Genomic DNA, 15,892 nt, shown 5'->3' with positions numbered 1-15,892 from the left:
CTGTCACCTTGAAGTGACACCAGCTGGGCTCAGATCCCCTCCCCCAGCCCTGCTGTTTCCATGGGGACAGATGTCCTTTCTGCAGCATCAGGCCACTGGGCTGCCCGGATGGGGCGGAGTGGGGGCGGGGCTGGCCTGAGAGCCTTGCCCCCCCTCCTCTCCCGCCCCACCCCCCGTTTCTCCATCTTTGCATCTCCCCGTTTCTCTGTGTCTCCGTCACTCCCTCTGGATTTTTATCTCCCTGCCTACCTCCCTCTCTAGCTCTCCCAAATTCTCAGCCTCAGGCTCCCACCCCAGCTCCGTCCCCCAAGGGAGCAGCCCCAAAGCCCCTGCCTCTCCAAAGCTCTCAGTCTCTAGGGGGCTCCTGGGTCGTCTCCCCCCATCCCCCCCAGTGCCCCATCTGATACTCTGGGGGTCCACGATCCCTGATTCCCTGCAGCCCAAAAGGGACACTGGAAATGGACAATAACTTATTTATTTTCCAGGGCAGGGGTGGGTTTGAGACACAGTTCTGGACCCCAAGAGCTGGGCAGGGGCAGAGCTAGTGGCTCCGATCTAAGGCCTTCTGTCCTTCTGGTCCTTCTTCAGCAAAGGACCTGCACGGTGCAGGGAGCTCGGGTCAGGGGGTCTGCGTGAAGACGGGGTACAGCAGGGCCAGGTGCTCGGCGCCCTGCACGGGCAGTGGGTGGGCGCTGTAATGGAGGATGAGCTCGGGCACGCTGGCGAAGGGGCCGCTGTGTTGACCCAGCACAAACTGGTTGTCTCGGGTCTGTGCAAACTTCAGGTGCAGGGAGCCCTGGCTGCTCCTGGTGGGGGGCAGGGAGCAGAGGGGTCCTTTAAGCACCCCAGACCCACCCATGCTCTCCATCCCCCAAACCCCCATCGCCATCACCACTACCACCAGGGTCCCCAGGGGCTGGTGTCCCCAAATGTCTCTGAGGGGCAGCGGTTCGGTGCCAAGCCATCTGCTTAACCCACAGTGGCAGGGTTAGCTTCTCATGCTTGCCCCCTAAAAAGGGGACTGGAATTGAGGTTCCCTCCCCCAGAACAGGGCCCGATTTGCAAGCGTGGAGCTTGTCTCTGCAGGATGAAGTGGCTTTGTCTGTTTTTCTTTCCGCCCTAAAACCTGGGCCCTACCCTCATGCTATGGGGCATTGCAGACTTGTCCTGAATCCTGGTGGGGAAGAAACCAAAGGGACATCTGTGCACAACCCTGGGACCTTCTTTTGTTCCCTTGATTTGCTCCTGGCTCGCTCAGATGTCACCTGCTAGGAGAGGATGTCGCTGACTCTCGGTTACACATCCTGACTTCTAGCTGTTTCATTTTGGTCTTAGATGCATCTCCCTCTGAAATTATCCCCTGCTAGCTCGGGGTTGTCAGCACCCCAGGTCCTGGAACACATTAGGTGCTCAATAAATGCATATGCATTGAAGGGATCAACCATTGTGGCCAGGATATTTTTGGGGTCTCTCCAAACTCCTGCCCCCATCCCCTGTAGCTGCACCCCGCTCTCTCCAAACCCCCTGATCTTGTGTGTCATCTCTTCCTGCACTTCCTCCTCCTCTCCCAGCCAGCTCCCTATCCGGGGTGCCCTTCCTTTGTCTCCATCCCTGATGGTGGAATGACCCAGAAACTGGGAATCACTGTATCATTATCCTTACTGTTAATTAAGCACTGGGCAGGTTTTGCAACCTCATTTCCCAACATCTTTTTGCATAGGAATTCATTTAATCACGGAGGCACCGCCCTGATGTTCCTGGCTAGATGACACTCGGATTACAGATTGAGGAAACTGAGGCCCAGAGAGGTTGAATGATTTAACTAAAGTCACACAGCCAGGAAGTGGGAAGGTCGGGATTTGAATCTGCCTCCAAAGCCCTCCTCCAATCTTGTCCAACCAGGAATCTCACATGCAGACACCTAGTGGAATCTTAGAAGACTTATAATCAGGGACACTTACAATCAGGAACAGAAGCACTTAGAAACCCCAATGTCTCCAAGGGCCAGTCTGAGACTCTGGCCTCAGACAGACACCAATATACTGGTGAGGGACCTCGGACACCCAAGGTTTCCATTTCATCTCCTTGCATACCTCCAGTGACGGGGAGCTCATTGCCAGTTGGCGCCATGCCGGGAAATGTGTGGAAGCCTCACACACTGGCCCCTAAATCACAGCCCACAAAGCCCCGAAGCCCCGCCCACTGGCCAGAAAGTACCGCCCACCGGCCCCAGAAGCCCCTCCCCCTGGCTGCTGAAGCCACACCCTTCAGCTCCCACCAAAAGAAAACGGAAGTGGGACGCTTGGCAAGTTCTCCGACCCTCTGTGCCTCCAGGGGGCTGGGTGGTCTCACCTGACGGACAGAGAGCAGTCCTGGGGGCTGGTCTCGCTGAGCCGCACGAGGTAGCTGCCTTCCTTGCAGAGAGACAGGAGGTTTTCGGCAGCCGCCCGGCTCAGGGGGCCGTGAAACCACCTAGGAGGTGGGGGCAGAAGAAGTCTCACCAAGGGCCACCCCAAGGACGTGCGAGGCAGGCAAACAAATTGGGGGTGGGGGGGAATTCCCTTGGAACTCTCAACAGATTCGGTTTTCCCTGGGGGGCAGCTGAGCCCCATAATGAAGATGGACCAAGAGGTCCACCTGACCTGGATCGTCACAGCCTCCCTCCGCTGGGACCCCAAGTGTCCCCAGCCCCCCCCCCAATCCCCCACTTCAGTCACTTGCATGTCATCTACAGGAGCTTTGCCATTTCCCCACCCCGGCCAGCTGAAACATGCGCTACTTAAATTTTTCTTTACTGTGTTCAAAGAGGGGTTGGCTGGAGCAGCACCCACCAGAGACTTGCCCGTTGTTTGTATCAAAAAGAAAATTGAAAAGAGGATAATAACCTCTCGCCACGTGCTTCAGTGTTAACTGGACAGAAGTCTGTAGGTTTGGAAATAACGTTCTGGCGCCTCAGAGAGTCCCTCAAGAAATCTCCCCGGCCAGAGAAACAGAGAAGATGCAGAGCCTCCCAGCCTGTGCCCCTCACCCCAGCCCAAAGTTTGGGACCCCCCCCCAATCCTGCTCCTCCTCCTTTCATCCCAAGATCTGGGGGCCAGAATGATTTCTCTCTCTTTGCTCTCAGACTCCAAGTCCCACTCAGGTGAAAGGAGGAAATTCCCTTTTACTCTGTTTGGGCCAGGCACCATCTTGAGGGGTTTGAGCCTGAGGCCCAGAGAGGTTAAGTGACTTGCCCAAGGCCACACAGCCAGGAGACACAGAACTCAATGCCACCGAGGGAAAGGGGACGGATCCGATTCTGCCTGGCACCCAGTGAAGATTAGTTGGAGAAATGAATGAAATGAATGAATGAAAGTTCCCTTCCAGCTCCCCTAATCAGGGGAGGGAAAACAACAACAAAACTTCAGAGAATAGTGAGTCTACGGCTTGCACCCGGCTGGGAAAGCTTCCACGTGGCTCTTCCACCTTCAGATTATCCACTCACGGCTGTTTCTCCAGGGGCAGGGCCGTGTCCACCCGCTCCGCGGACTGGGGGCTTCTGGGAAGGGGTCTCCGGAGCTCCTTGGCTGAGCCTGGAGTCCTTTCCCACTCCGGACTGTCAAACTGTACTGGAAGGGGAGGATTAGAGAGGAAAGGGTTAACTCCAGCCTATCTCCAGGGGGCGGGGCTGGGACAAGCCAATGGGATTTCAGTACGAAGGCGGTGCCAGTTTGGGGGGCTGGGCTTAAACCTGGGGCAGGATTGGCACAAGGAACAACCAATTGGTTTCCAGAGGAAAGGGGGTGTGGTCATCTGTAAGTCAGGTAGCACGAAAGGGGAGGGGCTTCTCCGTGATTGACACGGGCTAGAGAGAGGGTCAGAACCTTCCAAGTAGAAGCCAGGGGACCCCTGAGCCCTTTTCGGGTTCTGCTTGCACTCTAGCCAAGTCACACAACCAGAAGCCAACCCCGATACACACAGGTAAACTGAGGCACTGAGCCCCAATCCCACTTTCAGTCATAGAGCTTCTGGGACAAAGTCAAATTCATCCAACTTTTCCCGGTCCAAGTTATTTTATTTCTTAAAGTCGACCTTATTGTTACCCATTTTTTGGAAGAGGAAAACTGAGGCCAGAGATTTGTTCAAGTTCACCCAACCCAGCTAGAAACTGACCCCCAGACTGACAGCTACTAAGAAATGCTGCACACACACACACATACCCAACTCCAAGTAACTGAGCACTTTCTAGCACTCAATGTATAAGTGCTCTGTCCATGAGGTATTATAACAATCCTCATTTTACAGGTAAGAAAACCAAGACATAGGCAGATAAAGCAATTTGCCCAAGTAAGTGACCTGAACTAGATATAGTAGTCTGACACCAAAGCTCTATTCCCATCCTATTCCACTCTAAAAGGGATTTCAGTTTCCATGGAAGATGGAAGAAGATTTCTGGGCAAGAGAAATTTCTATCAGTCATTCACACTTTAGCGAGAACAAGCAAACCACCCAGCGCCTGGTGATTGAACCCTACTTTGTAAGTTGAAACAGGGACCCCATGGCCAGATCACCAAGTGGAGGGGCAGGGGGCAAGCAGAGGTCAAGGGTCAAGGCCGGAGCCACACCTGCAAACGCCCTGGAGATGTGGTCTTTCTTCCATTCCCAGGGCTGATCATACTCATCCGCCGGCCGTTCGTCCTCCCTGGGCAGCCGGCTCTGTCGAGGTCTCTGCCCAGAAAGGGGCCCGTCCTCTGGCTCCTGGTCCTGCTCCTCATAGGGGGTGTCATAGAGCTGCACCCCCCTGCACGGCAGATCTGCGGGGCCGAGGACACCTGGTGAGTTCCTGCTCCCCCCTGGGACCCCGTGGGCTCCCCCAGCCCCTGTCCACTCACCATTCACAGCCCGCTGAGCGTCATAGGGCTCCATGTAACCATCGTCCGAGGGTGGTAGGTGGGGCTGGGCATCTAAGGGGTCTGAATATTCTGTGTCGGCTTCCAGCTGGGGACAGAGAGAAGGGGAGGGGGCAAGGGATCAGGGTGGGGCAGGTCTAGCTCGGGACACCCCCTGCTGGGTGAATGACACCTTTTGCTTGCCCTCTGCATGTAGCCTTTTTTTTTTGGTGTGGGGGGGTGTAGGGTGTCTTCTCTACCACCCACCAGCGTTTGCAGACCACTGCCAGCTTCCTTTCTCTCTCTTTCCAGAAAATTCTTTTTCCAGATGCAGACACCTGCCTCCCTCCTTCAGTAATTAAACAGCTCATGTTTATCCAGTTCCAGCCCTATTCTAAACGCTTTACATATATTGATTGACTTGTAACAACACCACTCAGTCAGCAGGTTATTTCCATGTTACAAACGAGGAAACCGAGGCACAGAGAGGTTAGGCAACTTGCCCAGGGTCACACAGCGACAGAGGCAGGGTATGATTCCAGGCTGTCTGCTTCCCCGGAGCCCCTGCCTCCTCTTGCTTCCTCCTGGACACTTAACTACCACCCCAAAACAGTTGCCCACAACCATATCCTCCACTCCTTCCCTCATTCCTGCTTCTTCAGAGGATTTGGGGTCAATTTTCTGACCCTTATGAAAAGTATCCAGGAAAGCATGAGCTCTGGAGTGAGGTCTGAGTCCAAATCCTAACACGCTGTGGCTGTGTGACCCGGAAGGTGTCCCTTATCTTTCTGGTGAGCCTCGATTTTCACCTCCGTAAAATGGGAATAAGCGGGAAGTGCAAAGAATAGTGGCGAGGGTGTTAAGTGCTCGTTCGCATTCAGATCTGTTTTAGGAATTTCTCACCAGCTGCCAAGAGAAGGAGGGGGAAAGGGTGGGGGAGGCTGGGACCGGGGAACAGGGTTCCCCAAAAACACAAAGCAGGGCAGTTGGAGGTAGGAGGACATCCGGAAGTGCTGGGTTAAAGGACGGATTAACAAACCCCTCCAAGCAGCTGGGAGACTGAGAAGGGTGTCATCAGTCCCTTGGGCCATCTCGGGTCACACAGCAAACAAGCTCCCCCAAGTCCCCCTGCCCAGAGCCCCCCAGGGTTCCCCCCAGCCTCGGGGCTCCCCCACGCACCTCCTCCCCCGAGCTGCCCAGCAGCAAGGCCTTGGCCTTAGCCATGTCGGCCACCTCCACCTTGATGAGCCGGTGCTTGGGGGAGTCGTACTTGGCGTCCCCGGGGCCCTTGGGCTCCTTGGGGTCCCCGGCGCCCGCGGGGTCCGGCTCCAGGCGGCAATCGGCGTCCTCATAGGGGTCCTCGAAGTCCAGATCCTTCTGCTCGCGGTAGGCCCTGAGGATGTCGCTCTCGGAGTAGTCGGGGGTGGGAGGCTGCGGGGGCGGCCTCCGACCGCCAAAGCTCAGGTAGTCCCGCAGCCACTTGGCCATTTGGGCGTGTCACCCCCAGTCCGGTCAGGGTGGCAGGTCCCCTCACATCCCCTCCTTCTGCGCCCCGGGAAGGGGGCGGAGGACGGTCAGGTGTGCCCCTTGGCTGCGCTCAGCCTGGATAAGGGGAAAAGAAGGGGACACGGGGGGGACTGGGGGAGGGGACAGAGCAGGGAAGAAGGGGAGGGAAGGGGGCGCAAAGCCCACCTGAGCCCGGTGCCCGCGGGGCCCTGAACGCCAAGCGCGGGGTCGTGCGGCCAGGGCGAGGGGCAGCCGCGGAAGCGCGCGGAGTGTCCGGGGACGGCTTGGTCCCCCCACCCCACCCTCCACGGCGCGACTCGGCCTCCCACCGTCTCCGGGAAGCTCCGGGATGCCTTCCGCGAGGAGAGGGGGCTCCGCGGACGGATGGACCCCCGGGGATCCTTGACGCGGCTAGCGGGGTCCCCCGGGGCGCCGGCGCCGCGCGAAGTTGGGCCGCGGGGAGTGCGTCCCCGGTGCAGCGCGTCCTTTGTGGCGCTCTCCTCGGCTCCGGAGTGAGCCCCCTCTCCGTCCCCCCCCCCCCCCAGATGCCGCGGCACCCCCTCGATCCGGCCCCAGCCGCTGGCACAAAGGGAAATAAAAACCTGCTCTGATCCCCCTTCTCGCTCTCGGAGAGACTTTGCCCGGTGGCAGCGGCGGCGCGCGGCCGGCAGGTGGGGATTTTGGGGAGGGGGGCGCGCAGGCAGCCGCCCCCACCCCCGGCGGCCCCGGTCCGCGTCCCGGGCAGCGACGTCAAGGCTTTCCCGCCTCCCCTCTCGGCGGCTGCCCCCGCCCCCGCCCTCCCCCCTGCGCGCCCCTGGAGGTGACCGAGACCTTCAGCTGTTCTGGGGGGGGGAGGGAAGCGGAGCCGCTGGCCGCGGAGGGAGCTGGGGGGGAGGTTGGGGGGGGAAGTGGGGACGGGAGTCTCCCGGGCCGCGGCCGCGGCAGCTGGACAGAGACCCGGAGGACCCCGAGCGCGCGCGAGGAGAGGAGGGGGGAGCCGGGCGCGGAGGCGGCAATTGACACGGAAATGGGGGGGGGTGGGGGGAGCCTTGACCGGGAGATGGGGCGAAATTGACCAGCAGAGGGGGCGGGATGGAAATTGAAGCAATCTCTGGCCGTGAAACTGACCAGGAGCCCGGGGGGTGGGGGTGGGACCGTTGGCGAGGTCACTTGCTAAAATTGATACTGGCGCAGCCCAAGGGGGAGGTGGGGGGGGACACGCAAGGGAGGGGGATCTGGCTTCCCCTCCCCCGGAGAGGGCTCGCCTCTGCCCCCAGCTCCCCAGGAGACCGATTGCAGGCCGGCGGCAGCTGGCCAGGGGAAGGAGATGGTATCTGTGCCCCGCGGGTGGCCTCAGCATCTGTCCCTTTGTGGCTTCTGGAGATGGGGGGGGGGACACAAGCACAGGGGTCTCGCTTGTCCTTGTCGCCCGTTGGCAAAGGCAGCTGCCTGGAGCTGCTGCCAATTTTGGAGAAAAGATGGCTCTTTCCCCATTAGGGGGCTCGCTCCGTTCCCTGTAATGATTTGAGCAAGAAAGGGGGGGGTCAGGAGGGTGGGACCCCCACATTCCCTTCTCCCATTTTCCCCCCGGGGCGGGGGAGCTCAGGAGATAGAAGTCAGGGGTGACCACACTGTGAGCCCTAGCAGGAGTGGGGCAGGGGACAGGGGACCCTCTGCTTCTTGTTTCTAGTGGGAAACCCAGATCGCCCAGTCGGTTTCCAAATGGGGAAACCAAGGCACAGACGGGGGAGGCACTTGCTCATTTCTGACCGGGCTTGGGGTGGCATTCGAGGCCCACCATAGTCTTCTCATGGAATTGAGCGGCTCTCCCCCTCCCTCCACTATAAGCCCCATTTTCCAGATGGGGAAACTGAGGCCCGGAGATGCCAAGGGTGGCAGCAGAGGACCTGATCCGCCTGCTCCCCCCCATTTCCTCCAGCATGGACCTGTTGGACTGAGTCCCCCCATCGAAGCGCGGCCTCGCAGCCCCCTCCCCGCCAGCCCCGTCCTCACCAGCGACAAAGCCGTGTCCCCAAGGGATCGGCGGGGAGCACACGGGTAATTGTCCTGTTTTCTGTCAGCCGCCAGGCAATTCCCGGCTCGGGGATGAGCTGCTGACACATCTCGTCAGATCCCAGCCCTCTCCCTGTCGGATAAATACCCACTGTCTGAGGTATAAATATTTGAAAGGGGCTTTCTAATTAAAGGCTGTGTCAGGAATAGCAAGTAGGAGCCCCGGAGGCAGAATCAAACGGCGTTTGACTTCTCTGTGCTTTTGAGCCGCCTTCTCTTGGGGCTGCCCCCCAAACCCCCCACCCCGAGCAGAGGGGCAGGGAGGGGGCGCTGGGGAGGAGCAGGGGGAGGAGGTTTGCAGTGTGACCTTGAGCTGGGCATTGGCTTTGGATTTGGGGAGGAGGGGAGCAAAGGAGGGGAGTGGGGACCAAGGCAAGGAAGGGGTGGCCTGGGGCTTCTGGGGCTCCCCCCCCATACCCCCACACTCATGATATGAGTGGCTGTAAATCAGGGGGTCCTCCAGGGTGGGCCTCAAGAGCTCAGGTCCTGGAATCCCAGCCTGCCTGACCTTGGATTTGTTTTCCTGCCCTTGAAAATGGGGAGATGGAAACTATCCTCTTTGGAGCATTTTACTGTCAGGCACCTTTCTCGGCTGGTTCTTGCTTTCTGTAATTGAGCTATAATTCACATACCATAAAGCTCACCATTTAAAAGTGTCCAATTCAGGGGCTTTTAGTGTATCCACAGTTGTGCAGCCATTGCCACCGCCTAATTTCAGAACAGTTTTCATCACCCCCCAAAGAGACTCCATACCCTTTAGGGATCACTCCCCCAACCCTGGCAACCACAAATCTATTTCCTGGCTTGCTGACTTTGCCTATTCTGGAAATTTCCTATCATTGGCATCGTACAATATGTTGGTCCTTGTCACTGTCATTTCACTCAGCATGGTGTTTTCAGCGTTCATCCACGTTGCAACATCCATCAGGATTTCACTCCTTTTCTTGTGCTGAATAATATTCCATTGCATGGATGAATGGATGGACCACATTTTATTTATCCATTCATTGGTGGATGGACATTTGGGTTATTCCCATGTTCCAACTATAATGAACAATACTTTTATGACCATGTGTCCTAATTTTTGTGTAGACATATGTGTTCGTGTCTTCTGGAGTGGAACTCTTTCTCTTGTGATTTCTTTTTATGGATTAAGTGGATTCATTCAACTGAGGCACAGAGAGGGGAAGCCACTTGCCCAAGGTCACAGAGCAGGGTGTGCTGGAGCCGAGATTTGGACCCTGGTGGCCTGACTCCAGTAGCCACACCTGTAACTGTTGCAGCCAATGTGTGGCATACAGTAGGTGCTCAATATATGCTTAGTGTGGGCGGGACCTCAGGAAGGGGTCCCTCTGTCCCCTCACTCACATGGAATGGCCTCCGGGTTCCCTGGACACGATGGCCCAGGATGGGGTCTGCAAACTTGGAATCTGACGGGGGAGGCGTGGCACTGAACTAGGAGCTCCTAGTCTGACGAGGGAGACAACGTCTGCTGGCAGAAGCCCTGAGAAGCTTTGCCTTCCTTAACGCACAGTCTGATGGGAGCGACATGGCCTTGCCCCCAGAAGCCCCCAGTCTGATGGAGGAGACATGTGCATGCCATTCTGGACCCCAGTCTGATGGCTGAGGCACGGTCCTGCCCCTTGAAGCATCCGGTCTAATGGGGAGGCATGGTCCTGCTTTCAGGGGCTCCCAGTCTGATGGGGGAGACATGGTTCCTCCTTTAGGAGCCCCAGTCTGATGGGGGAGACATGAGCTGCCTTCAGGGGCCCCAGTTGAACAGGGAGGCATGATCCTGCCTTTCAGAGCTCCCAATCTGATGGAGGAGACATGGCCTGTCTTCATAAGCCCCTAACCTGATGGGGGAGGCACAGCCCAGCCCCTGGAGGTGCCCAGTCCATGGGAGGTACAGCGGAATGTGGTTGAATAAAGGTAAAACTCTGGAGCCTCACGGATTCAAATCTGGGTCCCTTCCTTCAATTGCGGGGAGTCCTTGGCAAAGGAGCCTCCCTGCACCAGTAACAGGGGGCAGGGGCAGAGCGTGTGCCTGAGGGGGTGGGCAGAGGGCTCCGGAATGCAGAGCGTGCGGGAGTGGGCTCTGGCTGGTGGGGAGACCCTCTGCCCCCTCCATGTGCTCCAGCTGCCAGGCAGCCCCGGGGGAGCTGATGGAGGAGATTTCGGATGAGGCCTGACAGCTCCCGAGGACAGGATGACAGGCAGGGAGCTGGTGGGGGAAGGGGACTGTCAGCGGCGATCGGGGGGTGGGCAGGCTCCAGAGAGCCGGCGAGGGGTTCTGGGGCAGTGCAGACGCCCCCATCTCTCAATCTGCTTAGCTCTGGAACCCTCACAGGGAACTGGGGATTCAAGGGCAAAACTGCTCCCAGGATTTGGGCTGGGAGACCTAACCCTGTACACCTCCAGTGGAAACAAGAATTAAGGAAAAAAAAAAAAAATCCTGGTGATGCGAGATAGAGTGGAGGGGGTGGTGGGAAGCTGGAAAGAATCAGGGGGCTCCAAGAGCCTCGGCTCCCTCATCTGTGAAGGGGAGACACTCCTGTGGGTGGGAGATCCCCCTGCAGTTTATTAACCTGTTTTCTCATTCATGAAACATTTATGGAGCACCTGCTGAGTGCCTGGATGGTTTGGGGGCTGGCTCAGTCAAGTGGGGCTCCTGCCCTGTGATTCCTGCTCCTCCTTGATGGTGGGTGGGAACCGGGACTTGCGTCTAACCCAGAGGATATAGTTAAGGCAATGGGAAGTCACTTCTGGCAAACTCTCTTGCCAGCTTTGAAGGAAGTTGTTGGACAGGATCCATATGGCCAGGAAGTGAGGGCAGCCTCTGGCCAAGGGCCTGCAAAAAGCTGACTTCAGCCAGCAAATGTGTGAGTGAGCTCAGAAGGGGTTCCTTCCTCTGTCGAGCCTTCAGATGGGAAACCCTAAAGACCCACCTGGATTTCCGACCCCCCAGCAGCTGTGTGGTTTTTTTTTTTTTTTTTTTATCTTCATTTTATTGAGATATATTCACATACCACGCAGTCATACAAAACAAATCGCACTTTCGATTGTTCACAGTACCATTACATAGTTGTACATTCATCACCTAAATCAATCCCTGACACCTTCATTAGCACACACACAAAAATAACAAGAATAATAATTAGAGTGAAAAGAGCAATTGAAGTAAAAAGAACACTGGGTACCTTTGTCTGTTTGTTTCCTTCCCCTATTTTTCTACTCATCCATCCATAAACTAGACCAAGTGGAGTGTGGTCCTTATGGCTTTCCCAATCCCATTGTCACCCCTCATAAGCTACATTTTTATACAACTGTCTTCGAGATTCATGGGTTCTGGGTTGTAGTTTGATAGTTCCAGGTATCCACCACCAGCTACCCCAATTCTTTAGAACCTAAAAAGGGTTGTCTAAAGTGTGCGTAAGAGTGCCCACCACAGTGATCTCTCGGCTCCTTTTGGAATCTCTCTGCCACTGAAGCTTATTTCATTTCCTTTCACATCCCCCTTTTGGTCAAGAAGATGTTCTCCGTCCCACGATGCCAGGTCTACATTCCTCCCCAGGAGTCATATTCCACGTTGCCAGGGAGATTCACTCCCCTGGGTGTCTGATCCCACGTAGGGGGGAGGGCAGTGATTTCACCTTTCAAGTTGGCTTAGCCAGAGAGACAGGGCCACATCTGAGCAACAAAGAGGCATTCGGGAGGAGGCTCTTAGGCACAACCATAGGGAGGCCTAGCCTCTCCTTTGCAGCAACTGTCTTCCCAAGGGTAAAACCTGTGGTAGAGGGCTCAACCCATCAAACCACCAGTCCCCTATGTCTGTGGTCATGTTAGCAACCATGGAGGTGGGGTAGGCGAATACCCCTGCATTCTCCACAGGCTCCTCAAGGGGGCACTACATCTTTTTTTTTTTCCTTGTTTTTCTTTTTTTTTTTTTTAACTTTCCCTTCTTTTTTAAATCAACTGTATGAAAAAAAAGTTAAAAAGAAAACAAACATACAATAAAAGAACATTTCAAAGAGACCATAACAAGGGAGTAAGAAAAAGACAACTAACCTAAGATAACTGCTTAACTTCCAACATGTTCCTACTTTACCCCAAGAAAGTTACATAATATAGCAACATTTCTGTGAACTTGCTCCTACTATATCCATCAGAAATTAACAGACCATAGTCATTCCTGGGCATCCCCAGAACATTAAATAGCTTATCTGTTCTTCTTGGATTATTGTTCCCCCTTCCTTAATTGCTCTCTATTGCTAGTTCCCCTACATTCTACATTATAAACCATTCGTTTTACATTTTTCAAAGTTCACATTAGTGGTAGCATATAATATTTCTCTTTCTGTGCCTGGCTTATTTCGCTCAGCATTATGTCTTCAAGGTTCATCCATGTTGTCATATGTTTCACGAGATCGTTCCTTCTTACTGCCGCGTAGTATTCCATCGTGTGTATATACCACATTTTATTTATCCACTCATCTGTTGAAGGACATTTGGGTTGTTTCCATCTCTTGGCAGTTGTGAATAATGCTGCTATGAACATTGGCGTGCAGATATCTGTTCGTATATACCGAGAAGTGCAATCGCTGGATCGAATGGTAACTCTATATCTAGTTTTCTAAGGAACTGCCAGACTGACTTCCAGAGTGGCTGAACCATTATACAGTCCCACCAACAATGAATAAGAGTTCCAATTTCTCCACATCCCCTCCAGCATTTGTAGTTTCCTGTTTGTTTAATGGCAGCCATTCTAATTGGTGTTAGATGGTATCTCATTGTGGTCTTAATTTGCATTTCTCTAATAGCTAGTGAAGCTGAACATTTTTTCATGTGTTTCTTGGCCATTTGTATTTCCTCTTCAGAGAACTGTCTTTTCATATCTTTTGCCCATTTTATAATTGGGCTGTCTGTACTATTGTCATTGAGTTGTAGGATTTCTTTATATATGCAAGATATCAGTCTTTTGTCAGATACATGGTTTCCAAAAATTTTTTCCCATTGAGTTGGCTGCCTCTTTACCTTTTTGAGAAATTCCTTTGAGGTGCAGAAACTTCTAAGCTTGAGGAGTTCCCATTTATCTATTTTCTCTTTTGTTGCTTGTGCTTTGGGTGTAAAGTCTAGGAAGTGGCCGCCTAATACAAGGTCTTGAAGATGTTTTCCCACATTATCTTCTAGGAGTTTTATGGTACTTTCTTTTATATTGAGATTTTTGGTCCATTTTGAGTTAATTTTTGTGTAGGGGGTGAGGTAGGGGTCCTCTTTCATTCTTTTGGATATGGATATCCAACTCTCCCAGCCCCATTTGTTGAAAAGACCATTATGACTCAGTTCAGTGACTTTGGGGGCCTTATCAAAGATCAGTCGGCCATAGATCTGAGGGTCTATCTCTGAATTCTCAATTCGATTCCATTGATCTATATGTCTATCTTTGTGCCAGTACCATGCTGTTTTGGCAACTGTGGCTTTATAATAAGCTTCAAAGTCAGGGAGTGTAAGTCCTCCCACTTCGTTTTTCTTTTTTAGAGTGTCTTTAGCAATTCGAGGCATCTTCCCTTTCCAAATAAATTTGATAACTAGCTTTTCCAAGTCTGCAAAGTAGGTTGTTGGAATTTTGATTGGGATTGCATTGAATCTGTAGATGAGTTTGGGTAGAATTGACATCTTAATGACATTTAGCCTTCCTATCCATGAACATGGAATATTTTTCCATCTTTTAAGGTCCCCTTCTATTTCTTTTAGTAGAGTTATGTAGTTTTCTTTGTATAGGTCTTTTACATCTTTGGTTAAGTTTATTCCTAGGTACTTGATTTTTTTAGTTGCTATTGAAATGGTATCTTTTTCTTGAGTGTCTCTTCAGTTTGTTCATTTCTAGCATATAGAAACATTACTGACTTATGTGCATTAACCTTGTATCCCGCTACTTTGCTAAATTTGTTTATTAGCTCTAGTAGCTGTATCATCGATTTCTCAGGGTTTTCTAGATATAAGATCATATCGTCTGCAAACAATGACAGTTTTACTTCTTCTTTTCCAATTTGGATGCCTTTTATTTCTTTGTCTTGCCGGATTGCCCTGGCTAGCACTTCCAGCACAATGTTGAATAACAGTGGTGACAGCGGGCATCCTTGTCTTGTTCCTGATCTTAGAGGGAAGGCTTTCAGTCTCTCGCCATTGAGTACTATGCTGGCTGTGGGTTTTTCATATATGCTCTTTATCATGTTGAGGAAGTTTCCTTCAATTCCTACCTTTTGAAGTGTTTTTATCAAAAAGGGATGTTGGATTTTGTCAAATGCTTTTTCAGCATCTATTGAGATGATCAATTGATTTTTCCCTTTTGACTTGTTAATGTGTTGTAATACATTGATTGATTTTCTTATGTTGAACCATCCTTGCATGCCTGGAATGAACCCCACTTGGTCATGGTGTATGATTTTTTTAATGTGTCTTTGGATTCGATTTGCAAGTATTTTGTTGAGGATTTTTGCATCTATATTCATTAGGGAGATTGGCCGGTAGTTTTCCTTTTTTGTAGCATCTTTGCCTGGTTTTGGTATTAGATTGATGTTAGCTTCATAAAATGAGTTAGGTAGTGTTCCATTTTCTTCAGTGTTTTGAAAGAGTTTGAGTAAGATTGGTGTCAGTTCTTTCTGGAAAGTTTGGTAGAATTCCCCTGTGAAGCCATCTGGCCCTGGGCATTTATTTGTGGGAAGATTTTTGATGACTGATTGGATCTCTTTGCTTGTGATGGGTTGGTTGAGGTCTTCTATATCTTCTCTGGTCAGTCTAGGTTGTTCATATGTTTCCAGGAAATTGTCCATTTCCTCTACATTATCCAGTTTGTTGGCATACAGTTGTTCATAGTATCCTCTTATAGTTTTTTTAATTTCTTCAGGATCTGCAGTTATGTCACCTTTTTCATTCATTATTTTGTTTATATGGGTCTTCTCTCTTTTTGATTTTGTCAGTCTAGCTAGGGGCTTGTCAATCTTGTTGATCTTCTCAAAGAACCAACTTTTGGTGATATTTATCCTCTCTATTGTTTTTTTGTTCTCTATGTCATTTATTTCTGCTTTAATCCTTGTTATTTCTTTTCTTCTACTTGGTTTAGGATTGGTTTGCTGTTCATTTTCTAGCTTCTTCAGTTGATCCATTAGTTCTTTGATTTTGGCTCTTTCTTCCTTTTTAATATATGCGTTTAGTGCTATAAATTTCCCCCTTAGCACTGCTTTTGCTACATCCCATAGGTTTTGGTATGTTGTGTTCTCATTTTCATTCGTCTCTATATATTTAGCAATTTCTCCTTTAACCCACTGATTGTTTAGGAGTGTGTTGTTTAACCTCCAGGTATTTGTGAATTTTCTAAGTCTCTGATGGTTATTGACTTCTAATTGTATTCCATTGTGGTCAGAGAATGTGCTTTGAATAATTTC

The 15,892-nt window shown here is 52.2% G+C and overlaps 1 protein-coding gene across 4 annotated transcripts; it reads right to left on the bottom strand.

The window, feature by feature from the left end:
• Window positions 1-466: 466 nt before the first annotated feature.
• On the bottom strand, window positions 467-7,146 carry SHD (Src homology 2 domain containing transforming protein D). Of its 4 annotated transcripts, none has more exons than XM_037824092.1 (7): window positions 6,977-7,146; window positions 6,048-6,505; window positions 4,872-4,977; window positions 4,605-4,793; window positions 3,485-3,608; window positions 2,353-2,472; window positions 467-806 (listed from the first exon to the last, which is right to left on the bottom strand). In XM_037824092.1, exons 2-7 carry the CDS (start codon window positions 6,354-6,356, stop codon window positions 620-622), a joined length of 1,035 nt encoding a protein of 344 aa, XP_037680020.1. In that variant the 5' UTR covers window positions 6,357-6,505; window positions 6,977-7,146; the 3' UTR covers window positions 467-619. The 4 variants fall into 4 exon arrangements, with proteins under 4 accessions (XP_037680020.1, XP_037680021.1, XP_037680022.1 ...); XM_037824093.1 differs by having other exon boundaries at window positions 6,048-6,470; XM_037824094.1 differs by lacking the exon at window positions 6,977-7,146 and adding an exon at window positions 6,704-6,869.
• Window positions 7,147-15,892: the final 8,746 nt, after the last annotated feature.

This window comes from Choloepus didactylus, assembly GCF_015220235.1.
Source record: "Choloepus didactylus isolate mChoDid1 chromosome 25 unlocalized genomic scaffold, mChoDid1.pri SUPER_25_unloc1, whole genome shotgun sequence".
Classification (NCBI taxonomy): domain Eukaryota; kingdom Metazoa; phylum Chordata; class Mammalia; order Pilosa; family Megalonychidae; genus Choloepus; species Choloepus didactylus.
This window is presented reverse-complemented; position numbering and strand designations above follow the sequence as displayed.

Bases quoted from the DNA above. Each gene is read 5' to 3' on its own strand.
- SHD (XM_037824092.1), bottom strand. From the start codon at position 6,356: ATGGCCAAGTGGCTGCGGGACTACCTGAGCTTTGGCGGTCGGAGGCCG. The intron at 4,978-6,047 runs GTGCGTGGGGGA...CTCTGTCCCCAG, and splicing joins TGGGCAGCTCGGGGGAGGAG to CTGGAAGCCGACACAGAATA. The intron at 2,473-3,484 runs GTGAGTGGATAA...CCCACCTCCTAG, and splicing joins CTGCCCCTGGAGAAACAGCC to GTGGTTTCACGGCCCCCTGA.